At 42.7% G+C, this 20,489-nt stretch overlaps 1 protein-coding gene across 1 annotated transcript in view; it reads right to left on the bottom strand.

The window, feature by feature from the left end:
* The window catches only part of atp7b (ATPase copper transporting beta), a gene marked incomplete at both ends in the record, with an annotated part of 61,824 nt that overhangs the window by 20,697 nt on the left and 20,638 nt on the right, over nt 1-20,489 (bottom strand). The window contains 10 exons of the mRNA XM_083633141.1: nt 808-1,002; nt 1,113-1,247; nt 2,980-3,134; nt 6,766-6,893; nt 7,383-7,474; nt 11,323-11,556; nt 12,897-13,080; nt 16,223-16,317; nt 16,473-16,634; nt 18,423-18,586. Coding sequence (XP_083489267.1) covers nt 808-1,002; nt 1,113-1,247; nt 2,980-3,134; nt 6,766-6,893; nt 7,383-7,474; nt 11,323-11,556; nt 12,897-13,080; nt 16,223-16,317; nt 16,473-16,634; nt 18,423-18,586 — 1,544 coding nt within the window. The remainder of the gene's footprint in view (nt 1-807; nt 1,003-1,112; nt 1,248-2,979; nt 3,135-6,765; nt 6,894-7,382; nt 7,475-11,322; nt 11,557-12,896; nt 13,081-16,222; nt 16,318-16,472; nt 16,635-18,422; nt 18,587-20,489) is intronic.

Raw genomic sequence — 20,489 nt, forward strand, 5'->3', positions numbered from 1 at the left:
TCCGCGCGCGAGGTGTTGGAGAGAGTGACATCGTGCCATGCGTAATGTATCCAAGCGAGGATTTCCTGCATTGCGCGGAGAATACTGTGTGCGCTCAGGCGTACGCCTGGTGTAGTGGGGGGTTTTGCGCTAAGACCAGCTATTTGGTGGCGTTAAAATTGAGAGTACCCAAGGCCGTTTTTTCTAACACATTGCGCTGGAAAGCCTATTTGGCACGGGCAACGCCCAAACCTCTGTTTACGCTCGGAACATAGCGACGGTATCTTCGCCAGAGCGCAAAATGACACTTGCGGGAGGCAGATGATAGGCTAGAGGCCCACGGACACGCCTGGGCCACGCCTACACCTGTGTCTGCGCTTAGATCCCAGCGCAAAACTGGATGGTGGAGGCAGACGATAGCTTAAGACGCAGGGAAGATAGCAATAAGAGGTGCGCAAACGACAGCACAAACGATAGCGCCGTACGAAGATAGGGCCCTTAGTGTGTAACAGCCTTTAGTTGTGGTATAATAAGCATATACCACGGCCTGTCGTGAACTATTGCTTAACTATAACAGACCTCAACATGTCTTCACTGGCCAATCAGAATTGACTAATCACCAAAGCTGTGGAATAATTGAGAGGTACTGAATGATTAATTATTCCCAAAATATGCAAATTAGTATCATGTTTTTTTTTACCTATAGTTTTAAATGTACTTGAGGTGATTAGGCAACTACAAGTACACCGACCTAAGTCTAAACTTTTCTCCAAATTGCTAAGAAAACTCAGGAGGCGTTAGACAGAGGATGTAAAGTGCATTGCTTGCCTTGTGGGCCATCTCCAATGGCTCGCCCCCCTTGATGAGAATCCCGTTCTGAGCACCAACCCCTGTGCCCACCATGACGGCCGTCGGGGTTGCCAACCCCAGAGAGCAGGGGCACGCGATGGCCAGAACAGTGATGGAGGCCTGGAAGGCGAAGCGGACGATAACATCCGTCTTGGGGATGTTGGAGTTGTAACCCTGTGAGGAAGAGGAGCAACATTATGAGCGAAATGCACACGTCATTTAAATCTTTATGAAGGCTGCTTTGGTTTGCATGTGAAAAATACTGGTGTACAATACACACTTACCGGGAAGTTCTGCTTCACAACATCGAAGTTGACATACCCGATCACCAGCCAGGCCGCCAGTGTCAGCAGAGAAACAATAACTATGAAGGGCACAAAGTAGCTGCTGATCCTGTCTGCAAACTGCTGAATGGGAGCCTGAGCAAACAAGAGAGAGCTAGTATAGAGGAGGGTATGCATGTGATGTCACAGAGGCAGAAGTCACTGTGGGGTCACGCCCACTGAGTCACAGCAAGACTGAGCTTGAATGCAGTAATCAGCCTAGATCAGTGGTTCTCAAATGGGGGTGCCGGGGACCCCCAGGGGTCCGTGGCACTTTGATAGGGGGTCCGCAAAAAGTTTTCAGGAAAATAAAACTAAACACTTTTTTGTGTGTGTAGTAGTTCAACGAATATATGTTATGCTGTAAATCTAAAATGCTTCATGGACTACATTCTAATCTAACAAACCTATCAATTTAAAAGGCAATCACGTTACCGTGGAAACAATTCAGCTTAGCCCAAAATCACAAATCAGAATGAGCGGGTCCCCGGTATATTTTCTATCTTGTAAGGGGTCCTTGGCTGAAAAACATTTGAGAACGTCTGGCCTAGATAACTGACACCTGCTGCTCAGGGAGGAACTTGACACTCATTTTGACACTCATTCCCGATTGAGGGGGCGTGTTCCAGTGGGTGTGCATACCCTCTATAGAATGCCTAAGTCACGCCCTCTTCCGGGTTTGGCATGGGGCCTAAGGGATTTCATTCCCCATTCATTTTCCCCTTGACATTTTGTCAAATCCTTGTAAAAAGAGTTTTAAGTGGAATTCACTCCCTTTGGCCCCATGGGCAATGTTGTGATGGCGAGACTTTGGCACTCAATACAAGATAAACGTCTATATTTAGAAACTGAATAACAAACTATTACAAACTATGCAATTGCAGTTGGACAGTAGAGAATATGTGGAAAATGTCCATGAATGTGTTTATATGTTTGTACGTATTTTATTCAGATTACATTTTGTGTCCAAACATCTGATTGCATCTTTGCTGTCTGTGTGTTTCTAGTGGCAATGAGAATGTAAACAAATGTATTTCTGTGCATGTGTGTTCATTCTTTTCAAGCTAGAAAGAATGGAAATAGCATGAGATAGAGTAGTGCAGAAATGAGTCCAGAAGCGAACACTTCCGCCTCGTACGTTTAAAAGTGTGGGATTTTACTATGGGGATTTCCGTTAAATGCATGAAATAAGGTCTGTGCTCTGTGGCTAACAAAGGTTTATAAAACAGCAAAGTTTGTGTTCAGCAAGATACACGTCATCTTCACAAATGAGGAACACTTTTATGACTTTTGCAGCGTTTTCTGAAAATGAAAAACACATTTACGCTTCAAAAGTCATAAAAGTGGTCCTCATTTGTCAAGATTATCTTGCTGAACACGAACTTTGCTGTTTCATAAACTTTTGTTAACCACTTATTTCATGCATTTAACCAAAATTCATAAAAAAATGTGTCATCTCTGCGGTACTATATGGCAGTGGTTCTCAACTGGTGGGTCGGGAACCAACAGTGGGTCGCGGGGCCGTTTTGAGTGGGTCGTGGATGTGTGCATCAAACAAAGTTTTCTACTCCTTGAGGATGCTGGCATCATCGGTCAACATTTCAGTCTTTCAGAGCCTGTAGCAGGCTAATTTTTAGGCATTAAAAAAAGGGTTAATGACTAAGGAAAAATGTGGGTCATGAGGCTCGACCAGTTGAGAACCACTGCTTTATGGGACAAGCACAAAGTGTGTGTGTGTGTGTGTGTGTGTGTGTGTGTGTGCGTGTGTGTAGAGAGAAAATGCACAGAGCAAAGGGACGAGCTTCACGGGATTGGAACCCTCTCTGACCTTGGAGGTTTGGGCCTCTTCCACCAGCTTGACGATCTGAGACAGAGTTGTGTCTGCTCCGACATGAGTGGCCTCCACCAGCAGGGACCCGTGAGCATTGATGGAGCCTGCGATCACTGAGCTGCCCACTCTCTTACTCACAGGCATGGGCTCGCCTGAGAGAGACGCAAACAGAGAGCCAATGTGTCACGCCTCCTTCTGGTTTAGCCATACGAATCAAGGGATTTCATCTGCCATTTATTTTCCCATAGACATTTCATAAAATGCTTATAAAGATAGTTTCCCATGGTCAAACTAAGCGATTGAAAATATCAGGTTTGGGGCGGGGGAATCGACAAGTTTTTGTCTGAGTGAAATGTTATTCTCTTCTGATTGTAAATATAGCTGAATTGCTTGGTTTTACCAAGTAAAACTATTGTTATAAGCATTTTATGAAATGTCTATGGAAAATAAAATGGCGGAAGAAATCCCTTGGTTCGTATGCTTAGAAGTGTGCGTGACTTTGGCTATCTACAGTATACAGGCTGGAGCAGAGCAATCTAGTAAGAGAGTGGCATCAGTGGAGGTCCAAAATGCGTGACTCAGTAGCAAGTAGATGAATAGCCAAGAAGGGGGCTCGCGCTACTTTTGAATGCTAAAATAAAGCTGATAATGTACAATTTGATTCTTTAAACATCTGACCCTTTCAAAGTACATCACAAACTGTCCATTTTGCTGCAACTCGACAGCGCTGCTTAATCCAGAACCTTACTTCCGGGAACTCTTGAGAGTAAAAAACTGGTGCATTGGAGTGAATGGAGATGTCGCGACTCTTCTATATACAGTTCACCTACAAATGAAACTGTTACACATCTACACTATAATTTGACTAGCGTCTGTCTCTCTGTTTCTCTCTCTGTCCTTTGCGTATCTCGAGAACCGTTGGTCGGATCGACTTCAAACTTTAGGAGTACACTGAGGCGGACCTGACGGAGTGCAGTGCACTGTTTTAGTGTAATTTCACAGCGATATACGTTCATTAATAAATCTCTGTTCGATTTTTGCCCCGCCCGGGTGAACAACGAAACGAGCGCTCTCTAACAGCCACAGCTGAAGGTGGGCGGAGCGACCAGGGCAATACAGACAGCAGCATTAGTCTGGATGGTAAAACCTCGCTCCGTGACTTCCGGCTATGGCCGGAACATAGGAACCAAACTGCTGTACTGTAATGTTATGGATCCGGCAAGTTTCTTCAAGTACTTCTTTGAATATTTTGTTTGGTATGGCCGTGCTTCTTATTTTTTCTCTAACTCGTAGCGACTGGTGATGTTAGGCTGCCTACTGCTGCATTTCTACGGTGGAACGAAAACACTGCGGACCAGAACACAGGACCGGAACACGGGGCGGGACATCCTGCCTGTAGTAATACGTTCCAGGCTCTTCTCCTCTGGAAGAGCCTGGTGACGCGAGGTTACAGCAGCACACTCTCTGCGCTGTGTGTACAAGGAATGGCTGCTGCCGACGTTAAACCAAACAGAAGAAGAAGGAATGGCTGTAAGCAGCCATATCCACAGACAGACACAGAGTAGCCTTGCATCCTTTTGTCCAGTCCCCCCCCCTCGCTCAACCCAGCCGCTGCACTGCTGTCTCTCTCTCTCTCACACACACACACACACACACACAGGACAGCAGCCGTATATGTGCGCACTTGCACAAAACTCTCTCTCTGTCTAATGGTTATAATTGACGAACGAGGCTGCTGTTCGTTCATATCAGCAAGCAACATGTTTTGTTTAAACAGCTGCACAGAGTTGTGCACTACGCCATACCGTTCGTTACTCAGAGACCGACCAGCGCTAAAACTAAGTGTGGAGATGCCACTGGATATTGCAAGACTAATGTTAATTATGATTTATGGTACGAGACTTTTGATCACTCCGCAGAAAATCGAACACAAGTACCGTTAAACTTCCTTGATGCAGTCTGCTCCTCCACCAGATAGATAGATAGATAGATAGATAGATAGATAGATAGATAGATAGATAGATAGATAGATAGATAGATAGATAGATAGATAGATAGATAGATAGATAGATATAGTCTCGCTTGCCAGACATTTCCCCTTAAAGTTTCAGGTGAATTCAATAAAAAGGTTGATGATTGAACATCTAATCATTATATGTTTTATTTATGTTAAAGGTAACTTTGAATGATTTAACTAATAATAATATAGAAAAACAAGGATTTTAAATTTGGGGCAACAACATTTATTTCAAGACGGCTTATATTGTATTTTGGTATTTTCTAAAATTAGGATACGGAGAACCTGCAGAAGCAAGTAAGTTAGGCTACTCCACAGTCCACACATCTCTTCACTGTCACCTGAACATGAGGGTTGCTGTGAGGAGCTGGCAAAGTTAGGCCTATAACTAGCGTTAATTACTACAGCCATGTAGGGATGTAACGATAACCAGTTTTAATGATAACCGTGATAAAATTCCTTACGATAACCGTACCGTTTCAAATTTTCATTATCATTAAAACCGTGGTACCGCGATTACCATGTTACCCTGATTACAGTGCTTTGAATTACATGGTAAATACTGTCCATCATCAACCAAACTTGGCAACCGTCTCCCAGATAGGGCTGGGTTAAAAAAATCGATTCTCCGATTTTTAATCGATTTTTATTTTAATCGATTTTTTATTTTATTTTTTATATATATATATATATATATATATATATATATATATATATATATATATATATATATATATATATTTATAAACAGGCTAAAATATTATGCTGTGTATGGTAGTTGAAACATAGTTTCAAGTTGATGTTTATTTATGTTTGTAGTTGAAACAAAAACATAAATACTGTAGGCTACATGAATGGAAATGTTTGATCATTAATATCTACTTTTAGAAATTATATAGGCTGAAATCAAATCACTGTGCATAATTGTGAAAGTGTCTTTATTGACAGATGAAAAGGCTGTTATTTACCCTTTGTCACCACCTGGTGAGTAAATATATGTGTAACTAAAACCATTAAAATTGACAACAGGTCTGCAACTTTTTTCCCCATGTATCTACTTGGCTGGTTGGGAACCCCTGTGTTACATAACTGGACAGTCATGTAATTCAGGGTACAGCTCAAAAAACACGTTTTGGTATCACTAACCAAATCAATATTGAAATTGATCGAATCTGAATCGAATCGAATCGAAATTAATCGATTCGCAACCTTGTGAATCGGAATCGAATCGATTCTTGAAATTTGAACCAATACCCAGCTCTACTCCCAGATGCAGACGAGCAGCCTTGGAGAAATGATTTCAGTGAGTGTATCAATCCTTTTTGGGTCTGAGTTTTCAATATAAAACTTGGTGAACTGTATGTATGTATGTATGTATGTATGTATGTATGTATGTATGTATGTATGTATGCATGTATGTATGTATGTATGTGTTTAATGCATTTGCAATTGCTCAACTGTGATGTCACCCAAGATTTGGGTCTCGATCGAGGCAACAAGGGAGAGGGTGTGTGTGTGTGTGTGTGTGTGTGTGTGTGTGTGTGAAGTGATGTCACACAATTGCACGACTGTGATGTCATCAGGCAATTGTGATGTCATCAGTGATGTCACTCGAGCAATTGTCTGAGGTAGAGACCCAGAATAAGCCCACCTAGGATTTCCTGTCTCTACTGGCACCTGCTTTTGTTGTTTTCCTTCTCTCTGTTCAGTTTTTTGTCTTTTTTATGTGCAAATAATAATACAATAATAATAATAATAATAAATACCTGTGATCAAGGACTCATCTGCCATGGAGCTCCCCTCAATCACTTTCCCATCCACTGGGAACTTTCCTCCTGGGACCACCTTCACGATTTCGCCCCGCTGGACAAGCTCCACCACCACCTGCTCCTCGCTGAAATAGAGAGCCAAAGTCATCCGCCATTCATTTTTCAATCAATTTAGTAAAATGCTTATACAAATAGTTTTCCTTGGTCAAACCAAGCGATTCAGCTATAATTATAATCAGGAGAGTCCCTACAACATTTCACTCAGACCGGACCAAAACAAAACAAAAAAACATGTCACCTGATGATGGAGTGGCCAGGTCCTAACGTCACCACAGTGATCTACAGGAGTGTGTGACTGGTGTGTCACTATGTGTCACCTGATGATGGAGTGGCCAGGTCCTAACGTCACCACATTGATCTACAGGAGTGTGTGACTGGTGTGTCACTATGTGTCACCTGATGATGAAGTGGTCAGGTCCTAATGTCACCACATTGATCTACAGGAGTGTGTGACTGGTGTGTCACTATGTGTCACCTGATGATGAAGTGGTCAGGTCCTAATGTCACCACATTGATCTACAGGAGTGTGTGACTGGTGTGTCACTATGTGTCACCTGATGATGGAGTGGCCAGGTCCTAACGTCACCACAGTGGCATCGGTGGCTTGAAGTGACATGAGCTTGGCCAAAGCCTCGGAGGTTTTACTCTAGGGAAAGGAGAAAACATGGCTTGGGTGAAGAGTCGATTTTGATTGGCTGCAGGGCTGTTGATTAATTTAAAGTTGCTATGAGTATAATTTTGATAATCCATAAATCAGTAACACATTTTGAGACATTAGTGTAATTATCGTAAACGATGTCGCTGAGAAGATCGCCAGCCTCGGCATTGTGAGGATTCTCTATTCTAGCAGGATTCAGTACTTGTCCAGCATCAGCAGGGACAGCTGTAGTAGTTGGATAGCTGCCAAAACTGTGCATACTGTGTAGCCCCGGTGGCCTAATGGATAAGGCACTGGCCTCCTAAGCCAGGGATTGTGGGTTCGAGTCCCATCTGGGGTGAGTTCCAGCAGAGTGGCGCAGCGGAAGCGTGCTGGGCCCATAACCCAGAGGTCGATGGATCGAAACCATCCTCTGCTAGGAAGCTTTTATTTTTTTCTCATCTGGGTTTGAGTGTTGTGGCAAGAGGGACCATATAGAGTTTGATGGATTGAAACCATCCTCTGCTAGAAGCTTTTAGCTTTTGAGTACTGGGTTTGAACCCCCATGCAGACGTGATGGCAGAAGTATCCCTCAAGCACCCGGCATGGTTCTGCGCAACCTCGACTTGGCGCCCGGCGACAGCGAGACTGTGCATACGCCAACGTAACTCGGCGCGTTGGCAGCGGTACACGTCCAAAACATTTTATCATGTCGTTTACCAAGAACTTGCAATCATGTCGGTGGGGGGACATTTTATTGTCCCTCCATTTCAAAACTCATTCCGGTGAGCCTGCAGAAGGCTTTGCTAGATGAGGGACAAGCACTGTTAATGAGGAAATGGCATTTCCTCATTCCTTACAACAGTTGACGCCGCGGAGTCACATTCTCGAGGAGCTGCACACCCCCTACGCCGAGCTGCGCCGATAGAACGCCCAGCTGCGGCGACCCCCTCGGCGCAGTCAGCGCCGGCGATTTCGCTCGAGCATAATTTGCGCTTTAGTAAAACTGAACTCTACTAGTGGATCCAATTAGTGTCTTCTTTGTAGTCCAAAAGTAGAGTGTAATTTAACAAGCTGTGGAGTCTAATAACTGCGTGAGACTGTTGTGTTCAACAAGATAATGTTCACAAATGAACACTACTTGTATTATTTACACATTTACATTTATTTATACATTTACGCTTCAAAAAAATAATAAAAGTGGTGTTCGTTTGTGAAGATTATTTTGCGGTCTATGGTCAGGAAGCAACAAGATTTATGGGAAACACTTGCACTGACAATACCACTGGTGTGAGATATTTTTGCTTTGTTGCTGCAATACGGTTTCCATTCTTTTACTGTGGTTGTTTTTTAATCATGGTCACAAGCAAATCCCAGAATAAAACTTTAGTGTGGTCTTATGATTGTCGTATACAGTCAGCTGATATACGGGAAAGATGATCATCTACTCACAACCACTCCTGATATGACCTATAATTACATCCCAAATTCCTAAATTGTTCAAATCCTCACAGTCGAGACAAGATATTGCAATAAAAAGTCTTAACAATGGGACTGGTGCAAAGTCATATATATTCATATATTCACACTGACCCACACTCTCTGAGGTCAAATACAGTAGTACAGGAGTACCTCAAGGATCTGTGAGCTCTCCCTTTTTATTCACAGCATACACAATAATAATAATAATAATAATAACTTTATTTGTAGCACTTTTCAATACAAGTAACAAAGTGCTTAAGTGAGTGTAGAAGCAGCCAGCCCAATAACATCATAAAATTCTCTGATGACACCATTGTTTTAAGCCTGTTGCGAGCTGGTGATTGCCCCTCACAACACACCTCCCAACATCTATCGCCATCTTGAACAAACAACCTGCTCAATCTAAAATCTAAAAATCCTTTATTATTTTGATTGCCAAGCCACTTGTTTTTAAATTGTAAGCTACTTTTGCACAGTAGTTTCTTAGTTATCTTATCTAGTTATTTTATCTTTTTCCTTTGCATGTTTTTTATTATTATTATTCATAGTGCAATCTATTTGGCAGCCAGTGCAATACAATCATGCATTCTTCCGTAGGGTGCATCTCCCTCAAGTAAAAGGTGTAGACCTGTCGTTGTCTCTGTATGTCATACTTGTTGTTTTTATTTGTGTGTATGATTGAAATGCAGCTGATGTAGCACTGTTGTCCAAGACAAATTTCCCTTCGGGGACAATAAAGTTTATCCTGATCCTGATATGAAGAATAAGAACAGGTCTGCCCTTTGTGTGACATAGAGTGAAAAGTAGGATGATGGGGAACTACATAATAAATACAGTATAATATGTACAACACTGCTTGAGGTGAAGATGTTGGTAGTCACAGCCATTGTTCTGTTGATTCACAGTAGCATTATATGAAAAGATTCATTCGAAAAACAATATATACAGTATATATAGGCTAATACTTTTGGAAAATATAGCTTGTGTCTTAGGGCTCTATCTTCCCGACGGCGGTAATTTTGCGTTAGCGCCTGTTTTGCGCTGGAATAGCGCCGCGCAAAGCCCTAATTTTGGGCGTGTCGGCCCGCTGCACTTCACGTCATCTCGGCGCACATCTCCGTATAGGCGTGTTTATGCCCAAAAGCATTGTGGAGGTGTGGTCATGCCCATAAAACCACAGCGTCACGTCAGTCAATATATATACATTCGAATCCCACCAATTTATTCTGTAATTTTCCCCTTGGCGCACATAAAGACACATGCTTCCGTCACTATCTGCTTGATGGCGAGAGGGACTTCAGCTGCCATCCGCGCTGTGGAGAAGCTGGTCTTACATGCGTGCAATTGCAGGGAAAGAGCTTACTGTACTGGCCGGACACAGGTGTTGTGCGAAAAAATGATGCGTTTTGAATTGGATTAGGGGAACATGGGTCTGGCGGGGCGGGAGTCTGCGTGCGCCGGGTGCTGGAGGGGGGTCTCCCCCGAGAAGGTGGGAGCTGGACGGGTATGCAGGCTTGGTGGTGGGGTGGGTGTGGGTCGGTGCCCTGGGTTTTTTGGGCCGGCCAGCTTGGCACAACACCTGTCACAACTTTCTCAAAAGCAATCTATTGTTACCTCACACCACAAACCTGTACATGTATGGTCGGGAATTATGTAGCCTAATAAAACGAGTGGAGTGCAGAGTGACATCCATGCCGTGCGTAAATGGATCCAAGCAAGGATTTCCTGCACTGCACGGAGATGTGGAGACTGTCTGCGCTCAGGCGTACGTCTGCATTTACGCTAAGACCAGCTATGTCCTGGCATTAAAATTGAGAGCACCCACGGCCCCTTTTTCTAACACATTGCGCTGGAACGCCTATTTTGGAACGGGCAACTCCCAAACCTCTCTTTGCGCTCGGCACATACCGACGGTATCTTCCCCACAGCGCTAAATGACACTTGCGCGAGACACATGATAGGCTAGAGGCCACGGACACGCCTGGGCCACGCCTACACCTGTGTCATCACAGCGCAAAACTGGACGGTGGAGGCAGACAATAGCTTAGACGCTGGGAAGATAGCAATAAGAGGCGCACAAACGCAGCGCAAACGATAGCGCCGTACAACGATAGGGCCCTTAATGTTGAATTTCAAACAATTACTGATTACCTGTTAGACCAACTTAAATTGTTTGTATTTTACTACCCCCCCCCCATAAGCTTAGATGTGAACTCATTTGTGACCATTAAAAAAGAGGATATACAATATACAAATTATTCGAGTTATGATTCAAATAGCCATGTCATTACAAAGAGACAACATTTTCTGACAGTCTTGTGGTGTGAACTCAATCAGAGACAAGCATTCAAGCAAGAAGTAAGACTTTTTTCTACCTTTGCGATGTGCTCCAGCCACCGGCCGAGGGCGATGAAAACGAAGAGCATGGGCGGAGTGTCGAAGAAGGTGACGGGGCTCTGGGCGGCGCGCTCGGCCATGGCCACGATGAGGACCACACAGGAGTAGATGTAGGCGATAGAGGTGGCTAGCACGATCAGCACGTCCATGTTAGCGGTGTAGTGTCTTAACGAGCGGTACGCCTGGACGTAGAAGTATCGGCCTCCGAAAACCTAGAGGGGAGAGAGAGAGAAAGAGAGAGGGGGGGCTAGCAAAAGTCAGAGCAATATACCCTTTTCACGGGGACAATTTTGTGTCGAAAAGGCAGAATAAACACAGGTGCAAGGCAAGCAAAACACTAATGAGGGTTTCCAAATTCCAATCATGGAACTTAGAAACCATCATTAGTGTTTTGCTTGCACCTGTGTTTACCCTGCCTTTTCGACACAAAATGGCCCCTGTGAGAAGGGTCTATAGTGTGAGCAAACATGCATTAAAGTGGTATGTTTTTTTTTATTTGGTGACATTTTTGTTGCTCAGCGCTCACTGCTGTGGTGTTTCTAATGTCCGCAGTGAAATCTTATAATTTCCTTTACAGCACTTAAAGTACTAGCTGAGCTAAGCACAAATCCATATACATTTTTAAAATCGGTCTAAATGAGACCACAACACAAGTTTCCTTAAATCAAATGAATGGAAGTCGAGTGAAGGCTAAACTTATTTTGGTGATTTTTCTTTTTTTTTAAGAAAATCAACTGTGGTAAATACGTTTAATCAAATTTCTTGATCATGTGCTTTTGCCATGTGTAGCCACATGTCTTTTCCACAGCATTTGTTTGTTACCTCTAACAGAAAATATTCTGTGGGGCTTTTCCTTAAGGGGTCCCATTTGATACTATTTTTAGCTGTATAAAACATGACTCATGGGTCTTAAAACAAGGTGAAGAATTATGTTGCAAAAAAAGGAACCCAGCCTCTGTGGGACTTCTATCCACTCTGTCTCTCCCCTCATTGATATGTTAGGATAGATCCATCTTAGGTGCAGTTGATTGTCTTCTGGACATTATTCCATGCTACACGCTATGCTACAGACAACAAGGTTTGGTCTTCTGCATTCAGTTGACGGGGGCGGCGCTGTAAGTGGGCAAACAGAAATGTATATTATACTCGGTGATGTCGCAAAGTCACGGAAGTCAAAGCGGCTCGTTTGAGGCATTTTTTCCTTACATGGCTGGTGTGGATTTATCCGGGGACCATGTGTTTTGAGACTTCCATGAAGTTTATATACAACAAAGTCCTTTATAATCAGAGGCAAGGGAAATCCTGTTTCATACGAAGAAGGACTTTTAACGTACTAAATAATATTGTCATTAGTCATTAATGGGTTGTAATACAAGTAGGGCTGGGTTCAAAAATCGATTCTCAGATTTTTAATCGATTTTTATTTTAATCCACGATTATCGATTCATATGTCCAGAGATCAATTTTTATTTTTTTTAATAAACAATTAATCGAATCGATTCTTGAAATTTGAACCAATACCCAGCTCTAAATACAAGTGGGTTCCCTGTACCTGAACAGGTGTACAGAGCAGGAAGAAGGCCAGGTTGATGATGGAGAGGCCGGGTAGCAGGTTCTGTTCCTCGGGCATGGAGCCTCCATGCTCCTGGTGCTGACTGTCCATCACCATCATGTAGATCATGATCCCCATCACAGGCAGGCCGAACACCAGGCTGAACAGAAAGGAGTTCTTCCACCTGCACACCAACAGAGACAGACTGTTCATGGATTTGTTTACAGATCGCTCAGAACACAGCAGTTTTTCACGTTATGCCAGCTTGCCTTGCCACAGTCACAATTCAATGAAAAATGTCTCTTTCACCTTGTTAGCTAATTGTCTATATATCATGTTTGCCTGATTAACAATAAATCTGCAAAAATGTACAGAATCAAAATCCCATGACCTAAAAAAAAACCTGCATCCAATCCATTTGTGAAAGCTCAAGATGATGGACACTACATTTCTGAACTTTTGAACACTTTTGAACCATCCCTCTCCATGTTCGGTCCGTTAGGTTCCACTCCAGTCCAGTGTTCTGTTTCAACCTGGAAATCCATTACAGAAACACCCAGATGCCATTTCTTTGTTATTTTAAATGTGTCTATTGTTCTTGTTATATTGATTTTAATTGAGTTTGCTCTTCTTTGTCAAAGGAGAGTTGACCATGCACGTTTTTCCCTTTGTGAGATAGTAATAGAAAAGCTGAGAGACAGAAGAGAAAAGGCTCTCCAGCAGGGACAGCTGTAGTTACAGAGAGAGGGTTTTTCACAGCGACACCACTAAACCAGCACTGTGAACTGTTACACAGTTGCACCAACACTTAGATTTATGTTTATATAGCTGTCTAAAATGTGCATAGCGTGTAGCCCCAGCGGCCTACGTCAGTCAGCGACGGAGGGTCTGAATCACAAGTCAAATTTCTGGCTTCCACAGACACGAAATGTGCGGCGAAATCTGATTGGCTGGGCTGTAACAGAAGTTACGTCATATAGTCAAGTCAAGTCAAGTCAAGTCAAATTTATTTATATAGCACTTTTCATACACAAAGGCAATTCAAGGTGCTTTACAAAAAAATAATTGAAAAAACAAGCAGCAAAGCAATGCATATATAAAAAAAATATATATATATATATATATATATATATATATATATATATATATATATATATATATATATATATATATATATATATAAATATAGCGTGCATCTCTCGCCACAAGGTCCATCCGTGGTTGGTCAATTCATGTCTGTCACGCCTCTTTTTGTGTATTGGGGGCCACTTTTCAGAGTTGTGTTCCAGACGTAGATGTATCTACAGTTGGCTACTGCGAGACTAACTTCTACATGGAGCACCCCCAAATTTTATTTTTCAAAGGAGAGTGGATGATGCACCTTCGAGAACATTTTTACGGCGTGGCACTAGGGGCCGTAGGCATAAGAGGGTCTGGCCATATGTCTGTCTGTATGTATGTATGTCCCCAAGAAAGAAAGAAAGAAAGAAAGAAAGAAAGAAAGAAAGAAAGAAAGAAAGAAAGAAAGAAAGTGACCGGTCGCCAAAAGAAAGTGGCCAGGTTGCTGATGATGTTATACAGTTCTATGTCACCACGAAAGAAAGAAAGTGTCCTGGTCGCTGATGATGTCATGACACAGAGAAATTGTGATGTCATCGGTGATGATGTTATCAGTGAGTGATGCCATCAGTGATGTCATCAGTGATGATGTCATCAGTTATCTCAATCGGGGAAAGCTGCTACTAAATTGAATACACTGTGTAGCCCCAGTGGCCTAATGGATAAGGCACTGGCCTCCTAAGCCAGGGATTGTGGGTTCGAGTCCCACCTGGGGTAAAGCTCTGCAGAGTGGCGCAGTGGCAGCGTGCTGTGCCCAAAGGTCAATAGATCAAAACCATCCTCTGCTAAAACACTTTTTCAATGCCAGGACCTTCTAGCTCTGAGGCAACACCATGCCCTTCCCAGAATATGTTGTCCTTTGTGAGACAGTAGTAGAAAAGCTGAGAGATACAGAGGAGAAAGGCTCTACTAGGAATGGAGTATTGTCCAGCAGGACAGCTAGTTACAGAGAGGGTTTCAGCGCTAACACCATTTAACCAGCACTGTGAACTGTCACTTACTGTAGTTGCACCAACACCTGGATTAGTGTTTGGATAGCTGCCCACAGTGAGTAAACTGTGAAGCCCCAGTGGCCTAATGGATAAGGCACTGGCCTCAATAAACAGTATTTGTTCATGTATATTTATAGTTCATGTTGTCAGTTTATTGACATGACCATAAATGAAATGCTGTTTATAATTCGATGATAAGCAATAATCAATTAGCAATAAACAGTATTTGTTCATGTATATTTAAATGATCCGTTTGCAATAAACATGCATCGACTGACTGGTTGAATTCAAGACACTGACAATACAAAGTTACACTCACCCAAAAAAGATTTTGGGATGTACCGGTAAGCACCCTGAGATCTACATGCTGGATTTGCATTTGGACAGCTGTCTAAACTGGCTGCTCTGTGTAGCCCCAGTGGCCTAATGGATAAGGCACTGGCCTCCTAAGCCAGGGATTGTGGGTTCGAGTCCCATCTGGGGTGAATTCTAGCAGAGTGGCGCAGCGGAAGCGTGCTGGGCCCATAACCCAGAGGTCGATGGATCGAAACCATCCTCTGCTACAGTCTTTTCTACATAGACGTGCAGTGGGATTTTAAATTGTGCGTGTGTTTATATACTCTTGCATTTGAAACGTATCTACATCTATAGTAGAGGTGCAAGTATCAACCAAGTTAGTAGTGTTTAATTTTGTATCAGTATATCTGTAGAGTAGACATTTCAAATGTATTTGAACTTTTCAAAGGAGATACTCGCACATCCAATTCTCTCAGATGCAGGTGCATTGGAAAGTATCACTCGAGTCTTGTTGACGAAGGTCCAGTAGGACCAAAACGTTGTGTGATGATCAATAAATGGTGATGAGCAAGACTCAAAGCAAAACGTAAAGAAACTCCTAATACATTCTAATACGATCTGGTCAGATTTCAACATAAGTCTTGTAGCATATCTGGATCAGGCAAGCAAAAATCTGCTGTGTGGTTTGAAGACCGAGTGACCAAGGGTGGAATGACAGCTGCCCTTGGCAGGATTTGAACCCACAATTAGTATTCTTGTGGTAGCCTCCCTATCAAAGTCAGCCATCCAAACACTGGCCATTGAAATAAGCACAAAATTAAGTGGGCATGCAGTCAGCTCAGAGACAGGCTGGCAGCCTCTGTGAATTCATAATGACAATGAAGACCCATCAAGTCCTCATTCAAATTAATGGGAAACAAAACTGAAACAGATACTTGCTGTCGAATCTCTTCCGTCTGATCGAGGTTGCTTTTGAAGCCTGCCTTCATCAGACTGGCCCCAAAGCCCAGACTCTGGAATGACAAATGAAACCAGGACGTGTCGTGACGCTAGCAAGAAGCACTGAGAGATTTACGAAAGATACAACAGGTGTATTTTCACATAAAAATACTTAAAAATACATAAAAAGACTTAAGACAGATCCAAAACCTCAGTGATCTGACGTTACCTCTATGATTTTGATAATATCTCGAGCTCCGAGTGCTTCTGGGTCAAACTGGACGTGGGCTTTATTGGTTGCCAGGGCAACGGAGGCCCCAAGGATCCCTTTGGTCGAGGTGAGTTTGGACTCAATGTTATGGACACATGATGCACATGTCATGCCGGTTACCTGTAAGTGACAGTAGGATGAAATGAATTAATATTTTTAATATGTTAGGGGGGTTCTTTTCATTTAGACACATCCTGGCTAGGATTCATTATGTGAACATGTTCTAGTTTTGTTTTAATAAGTTCATTTATCATTATGTTAAGGGAGGTGTCAATTTTGCAGTTTCTTCTTTAAAGCCGACTACCTTCCTGTTAGCCCTCTACTACGGTAACTTGAATGTGGATAAAAAGCTGATGTGTCAATTTTCACCCGGGTGTAGTCCATGTGACTATTTGTACCCGGGTGTAAATAGTTTATGTGGCTATTTACACCCCAAAGCTACTGTATTTACACCACAATTCAGAAAATGATTAGAATGTATTTTATATTTTGAATATAACTAAATGTTTCTAGAGCACATGGCCGAATTTTTTTTTTGCAAATTGGGGGGAATTCCCCCCTAATATGCTTCACATGGGGGGCGGGGTAGACTTTGGGGAGAGATGATCCGGGGGTCTGGTGGCCACAGGGGTCTTTGAGGGGCTTCGACGGGGTCCCTAACAAATTGATGCGAAAATGATTCATTTACAAGAAGCTAACAATTACAGTAGAGAATGTAGAAGAATGGCTATTTTGATTATAGTTATAGTAGATCATTGTTACTTCTATACCTACAACACTTTTATTTTATTTTTTTGTATCGGTATTCTGGACAAATATCTTCAGAGAAAATCACCATCATCACCACTCACCAGGAGATATTCTGTATCTAGGAAGTTTAACGTTACGTGGCTTGTGTTAAATTAACCTACCGTTCATCAATTATAAACATCACGCAGCTCTTTATTTTCTTGTACTGTAAACACTAAACAGTCCTCTACACTCCATTTCATCATTCTTATGTTAATATGACTTTCTGAACCTTGAAACGTATATGGCAGTGTCATGTCCAGATTTAACTATTTATGCTAGATTAAAAAGTAAAAAAAAAAAAAAAAGAAAAAAAAGCCTCACAGCTCCGAGACTCCTCCGTTGTAGTGTGCTTGTAAATAGGGGTTGTAAATAGCATAGCAACACGGCAGATGCTATTTACACCCGGGTACGAATAGACACTCCGTAAAAATTTAATTGTGCGCCTCTTGTAAACTTTCCAAATGTTATTGCACCGAATGGATCAAATTGTGATCATGAAACAAGTAATTTCATGTGGGTTGTGTGCCGCTCAAAACAATGGATGCATTTTTTTGCAGTCAAAAACAGTAGCGCCCTGTAGCTACATTACAAATGCTACATTCACATGCTCCTCAGATGGTCCCATTTCCCAAGTTGGGAAGTAGTTCTTCTGTCGCCGGTGCATTCATGAGCTTCAAGTCTTAATGTGGAACCAACAAGGACGCTACAAAGAAGATGTGTTGTATTTCATTGCTCACAGTGTTTGAACATGTTGATGGCTGTTTCCAGTTTTGACGTGACAACAAACAGCAAAGGAAACGGTCGGGAACTATTTTTTCGGACAACGCTGAGGAAGGTCTTTGACTGAAACGTTCGTTGCTGCTGCCCAGGTACATGAGGAAATAAATCAACAAAAAGACATTTGGAGTGCTGGCTTTTCTCTTGTTCATATCTTGTGCTTGCCCTGCACCCAGTGAGTTTTTAAATATTTTTGAGTGTGCTTGCAACCTGACTTTCTACTTTGTACTATTTTTTCGGACACCACATAAATGCAGTGCACGTACTCTCATTGCCAGAAGCGACAAAAGTTCCACACTACAAAAGTGACACACTATAGCTTTAAGGATGACGGCTTACGTTCAGGTCCAGTTTCCCATGCGTTACTGCATTGTCCTCGATCAGTGTAGCACCGAAGCCTAAGTCCTCAACAAGCTGAGTCACCCCAGCAGCGTCCACAACAGCGAAATCATACTTGACCTCTGCCTTCCCAGCCATCAGGGCCACCAGCACCGAGATGATTCCTGCCATTCACACAAACCACATCAGTGAGCCAGGATTGACAGAGACATGAAGAGATTGATGAACATTTGGATTTGCGTTTGGATAGCTCTACACACAGCATAGCCCCGGTGGCCTAATGGATAAGGCACTGGCCTCCTAAGCCAGGGATTGTGGGTTCGAGTCCCACCTGGGGTGAGCTCTAGCAGAGTGGCGCAGCGGAAGCGTGCTGGGCCCATAACCCAGAGGTCGATGGATCGAAACCATCCTCTGCTAAGTAGACTTTTTCAACTCAGGGACTTGAGGACCAACTCACTCGGGAAGTTCTCAACTATATGGGACCCATTTCTGCCCTACTTGGACGAGGTTAGAAACGACGAGTAACTTTCCCAGTCGATTTCTTTTGTAAGCACATAGGCTTCTTAGGTAGCTGGTAGCACCATGTCGCAATGTTGGTATGTTTTTTTGTTTGTTTTTTGTTTTTTTCTTTCTCTGTGTTTGTTTGTTTTGCTTCTTTATGTTTTTTTGTTTATTGTTTTGTTTTTCATGTTCTAAAAGTTGAAAAATTCAAAAATAAAATAATGAGGGAAAAAAGAAGTGGACCATGCCCTTCCCAGAACAAGGCTCTAGTAGGATTCACTACTTGTCCAGCAGGGTCAACTGTAGTTACAACACCTGGGTTTGTGTTTGGACAGCTGTCTAAACTGGCTGCTTAGTGTAGCCCCAGTGGCCTAATGGATAAGGCACTGGCCTCCTAAGCCAGGGATTGTGGGTTCGAGTCCCATCTGGGGTGAATTCCAGCAGAGTGGCGCAGCGGAAGCGTGCTGGGCCCATAACCCAGAGGTCGATGGATCGAAACCATCCTCTGCTAGGACCTTTTGTCAGCCATGGGTTTGATCCCTCAAACATCCCTTGAGCAAGATACTTAACCCCCACATGCTCCCAGGGCGCTGAACTAGCTGGATCAATGAAGTACATCACATTTAAACAAAAACACTTATATGCACAGCTATCAGTGTCTTCTTATGAGCTATCAGTGTCTTCTTATGTGTTGTCCAAAAGTCGTGTGTAATTGTAATTGATTAGGAATTTTCTCAAGGGATCTCCAGATGTGAGAAAAACAGTGAACAGGAGAGCAGGTGTTTTTCGTGCATAGAAAGCATTACAGATACTTATTTGACCAAGGATCCGGTAACATGAAGACAATAGGCCCAAGGATCACCTCATGGGGGGGGGGGGGGACTTTGTCTCCTTGACTCTTATTTCTTTATCTAGCATTCCTGTATCACATGATATGCGATACACCAACTGACATGTGGATATTTAGCCACTCATCCATAACTATCACAGTTCAAATCCCATTTATGCAGATGAGGATGTTCATTTGCATAAGAAAACATAAAACAAACGTCATCTTACACAGTTTCTCAATCTTCACTAGCTCTATGTGCTCTTATCGTGATGAAAACTAAGTTGTAAGGGAAGCTTAAGTCTTTTTCAGTCAATTACTACCGTAAATTCCGGACTATAAGCCGCGGCTTTTTTCCCGTTTTTTGGCCCCTGCGGCTTATATAACGGTGCGTCTTATCTATGGATTTTTTCAGAAAAAAAAAAAAAAAAAAAAAAAAAATCTCTTTTTTAGCACTCTTTCTAACTATAAATCCACTTCTGTTTTAATTTCCTCTCTTGCCCTCTTTTCACCACACCGCGGACACTGTGTGCACTGTAAAAATAAACAACGGTGGTGTTGTGTTATGTTGTTTTGTTGAAATGTTACGGTAATACGGTAAATGGGAGCTTCCTCAAACAGCCATCTCTTTCCCGACAATCCCCTCTGTGCGTGACCACTTACATATGGTAATTACGGTAAGCAAACGGCCACAAGCCCATCAACTCCCTCCCCCGACTACCAGGAGAAAATCACAA

Source organism: Poromitra crassiceps (genome assembly GCF_964638095.1).
Source record: "Poromitra crassiceps genome assembly, chromosome: 3".
NCBI classification, from domain to species: domain Eukaryota; kingdom Metazoa; phylum Chordata; class Actinopteri; order Beryciformes; family Melamphaidae; genus Poromitra; species Poromitra crassiceps.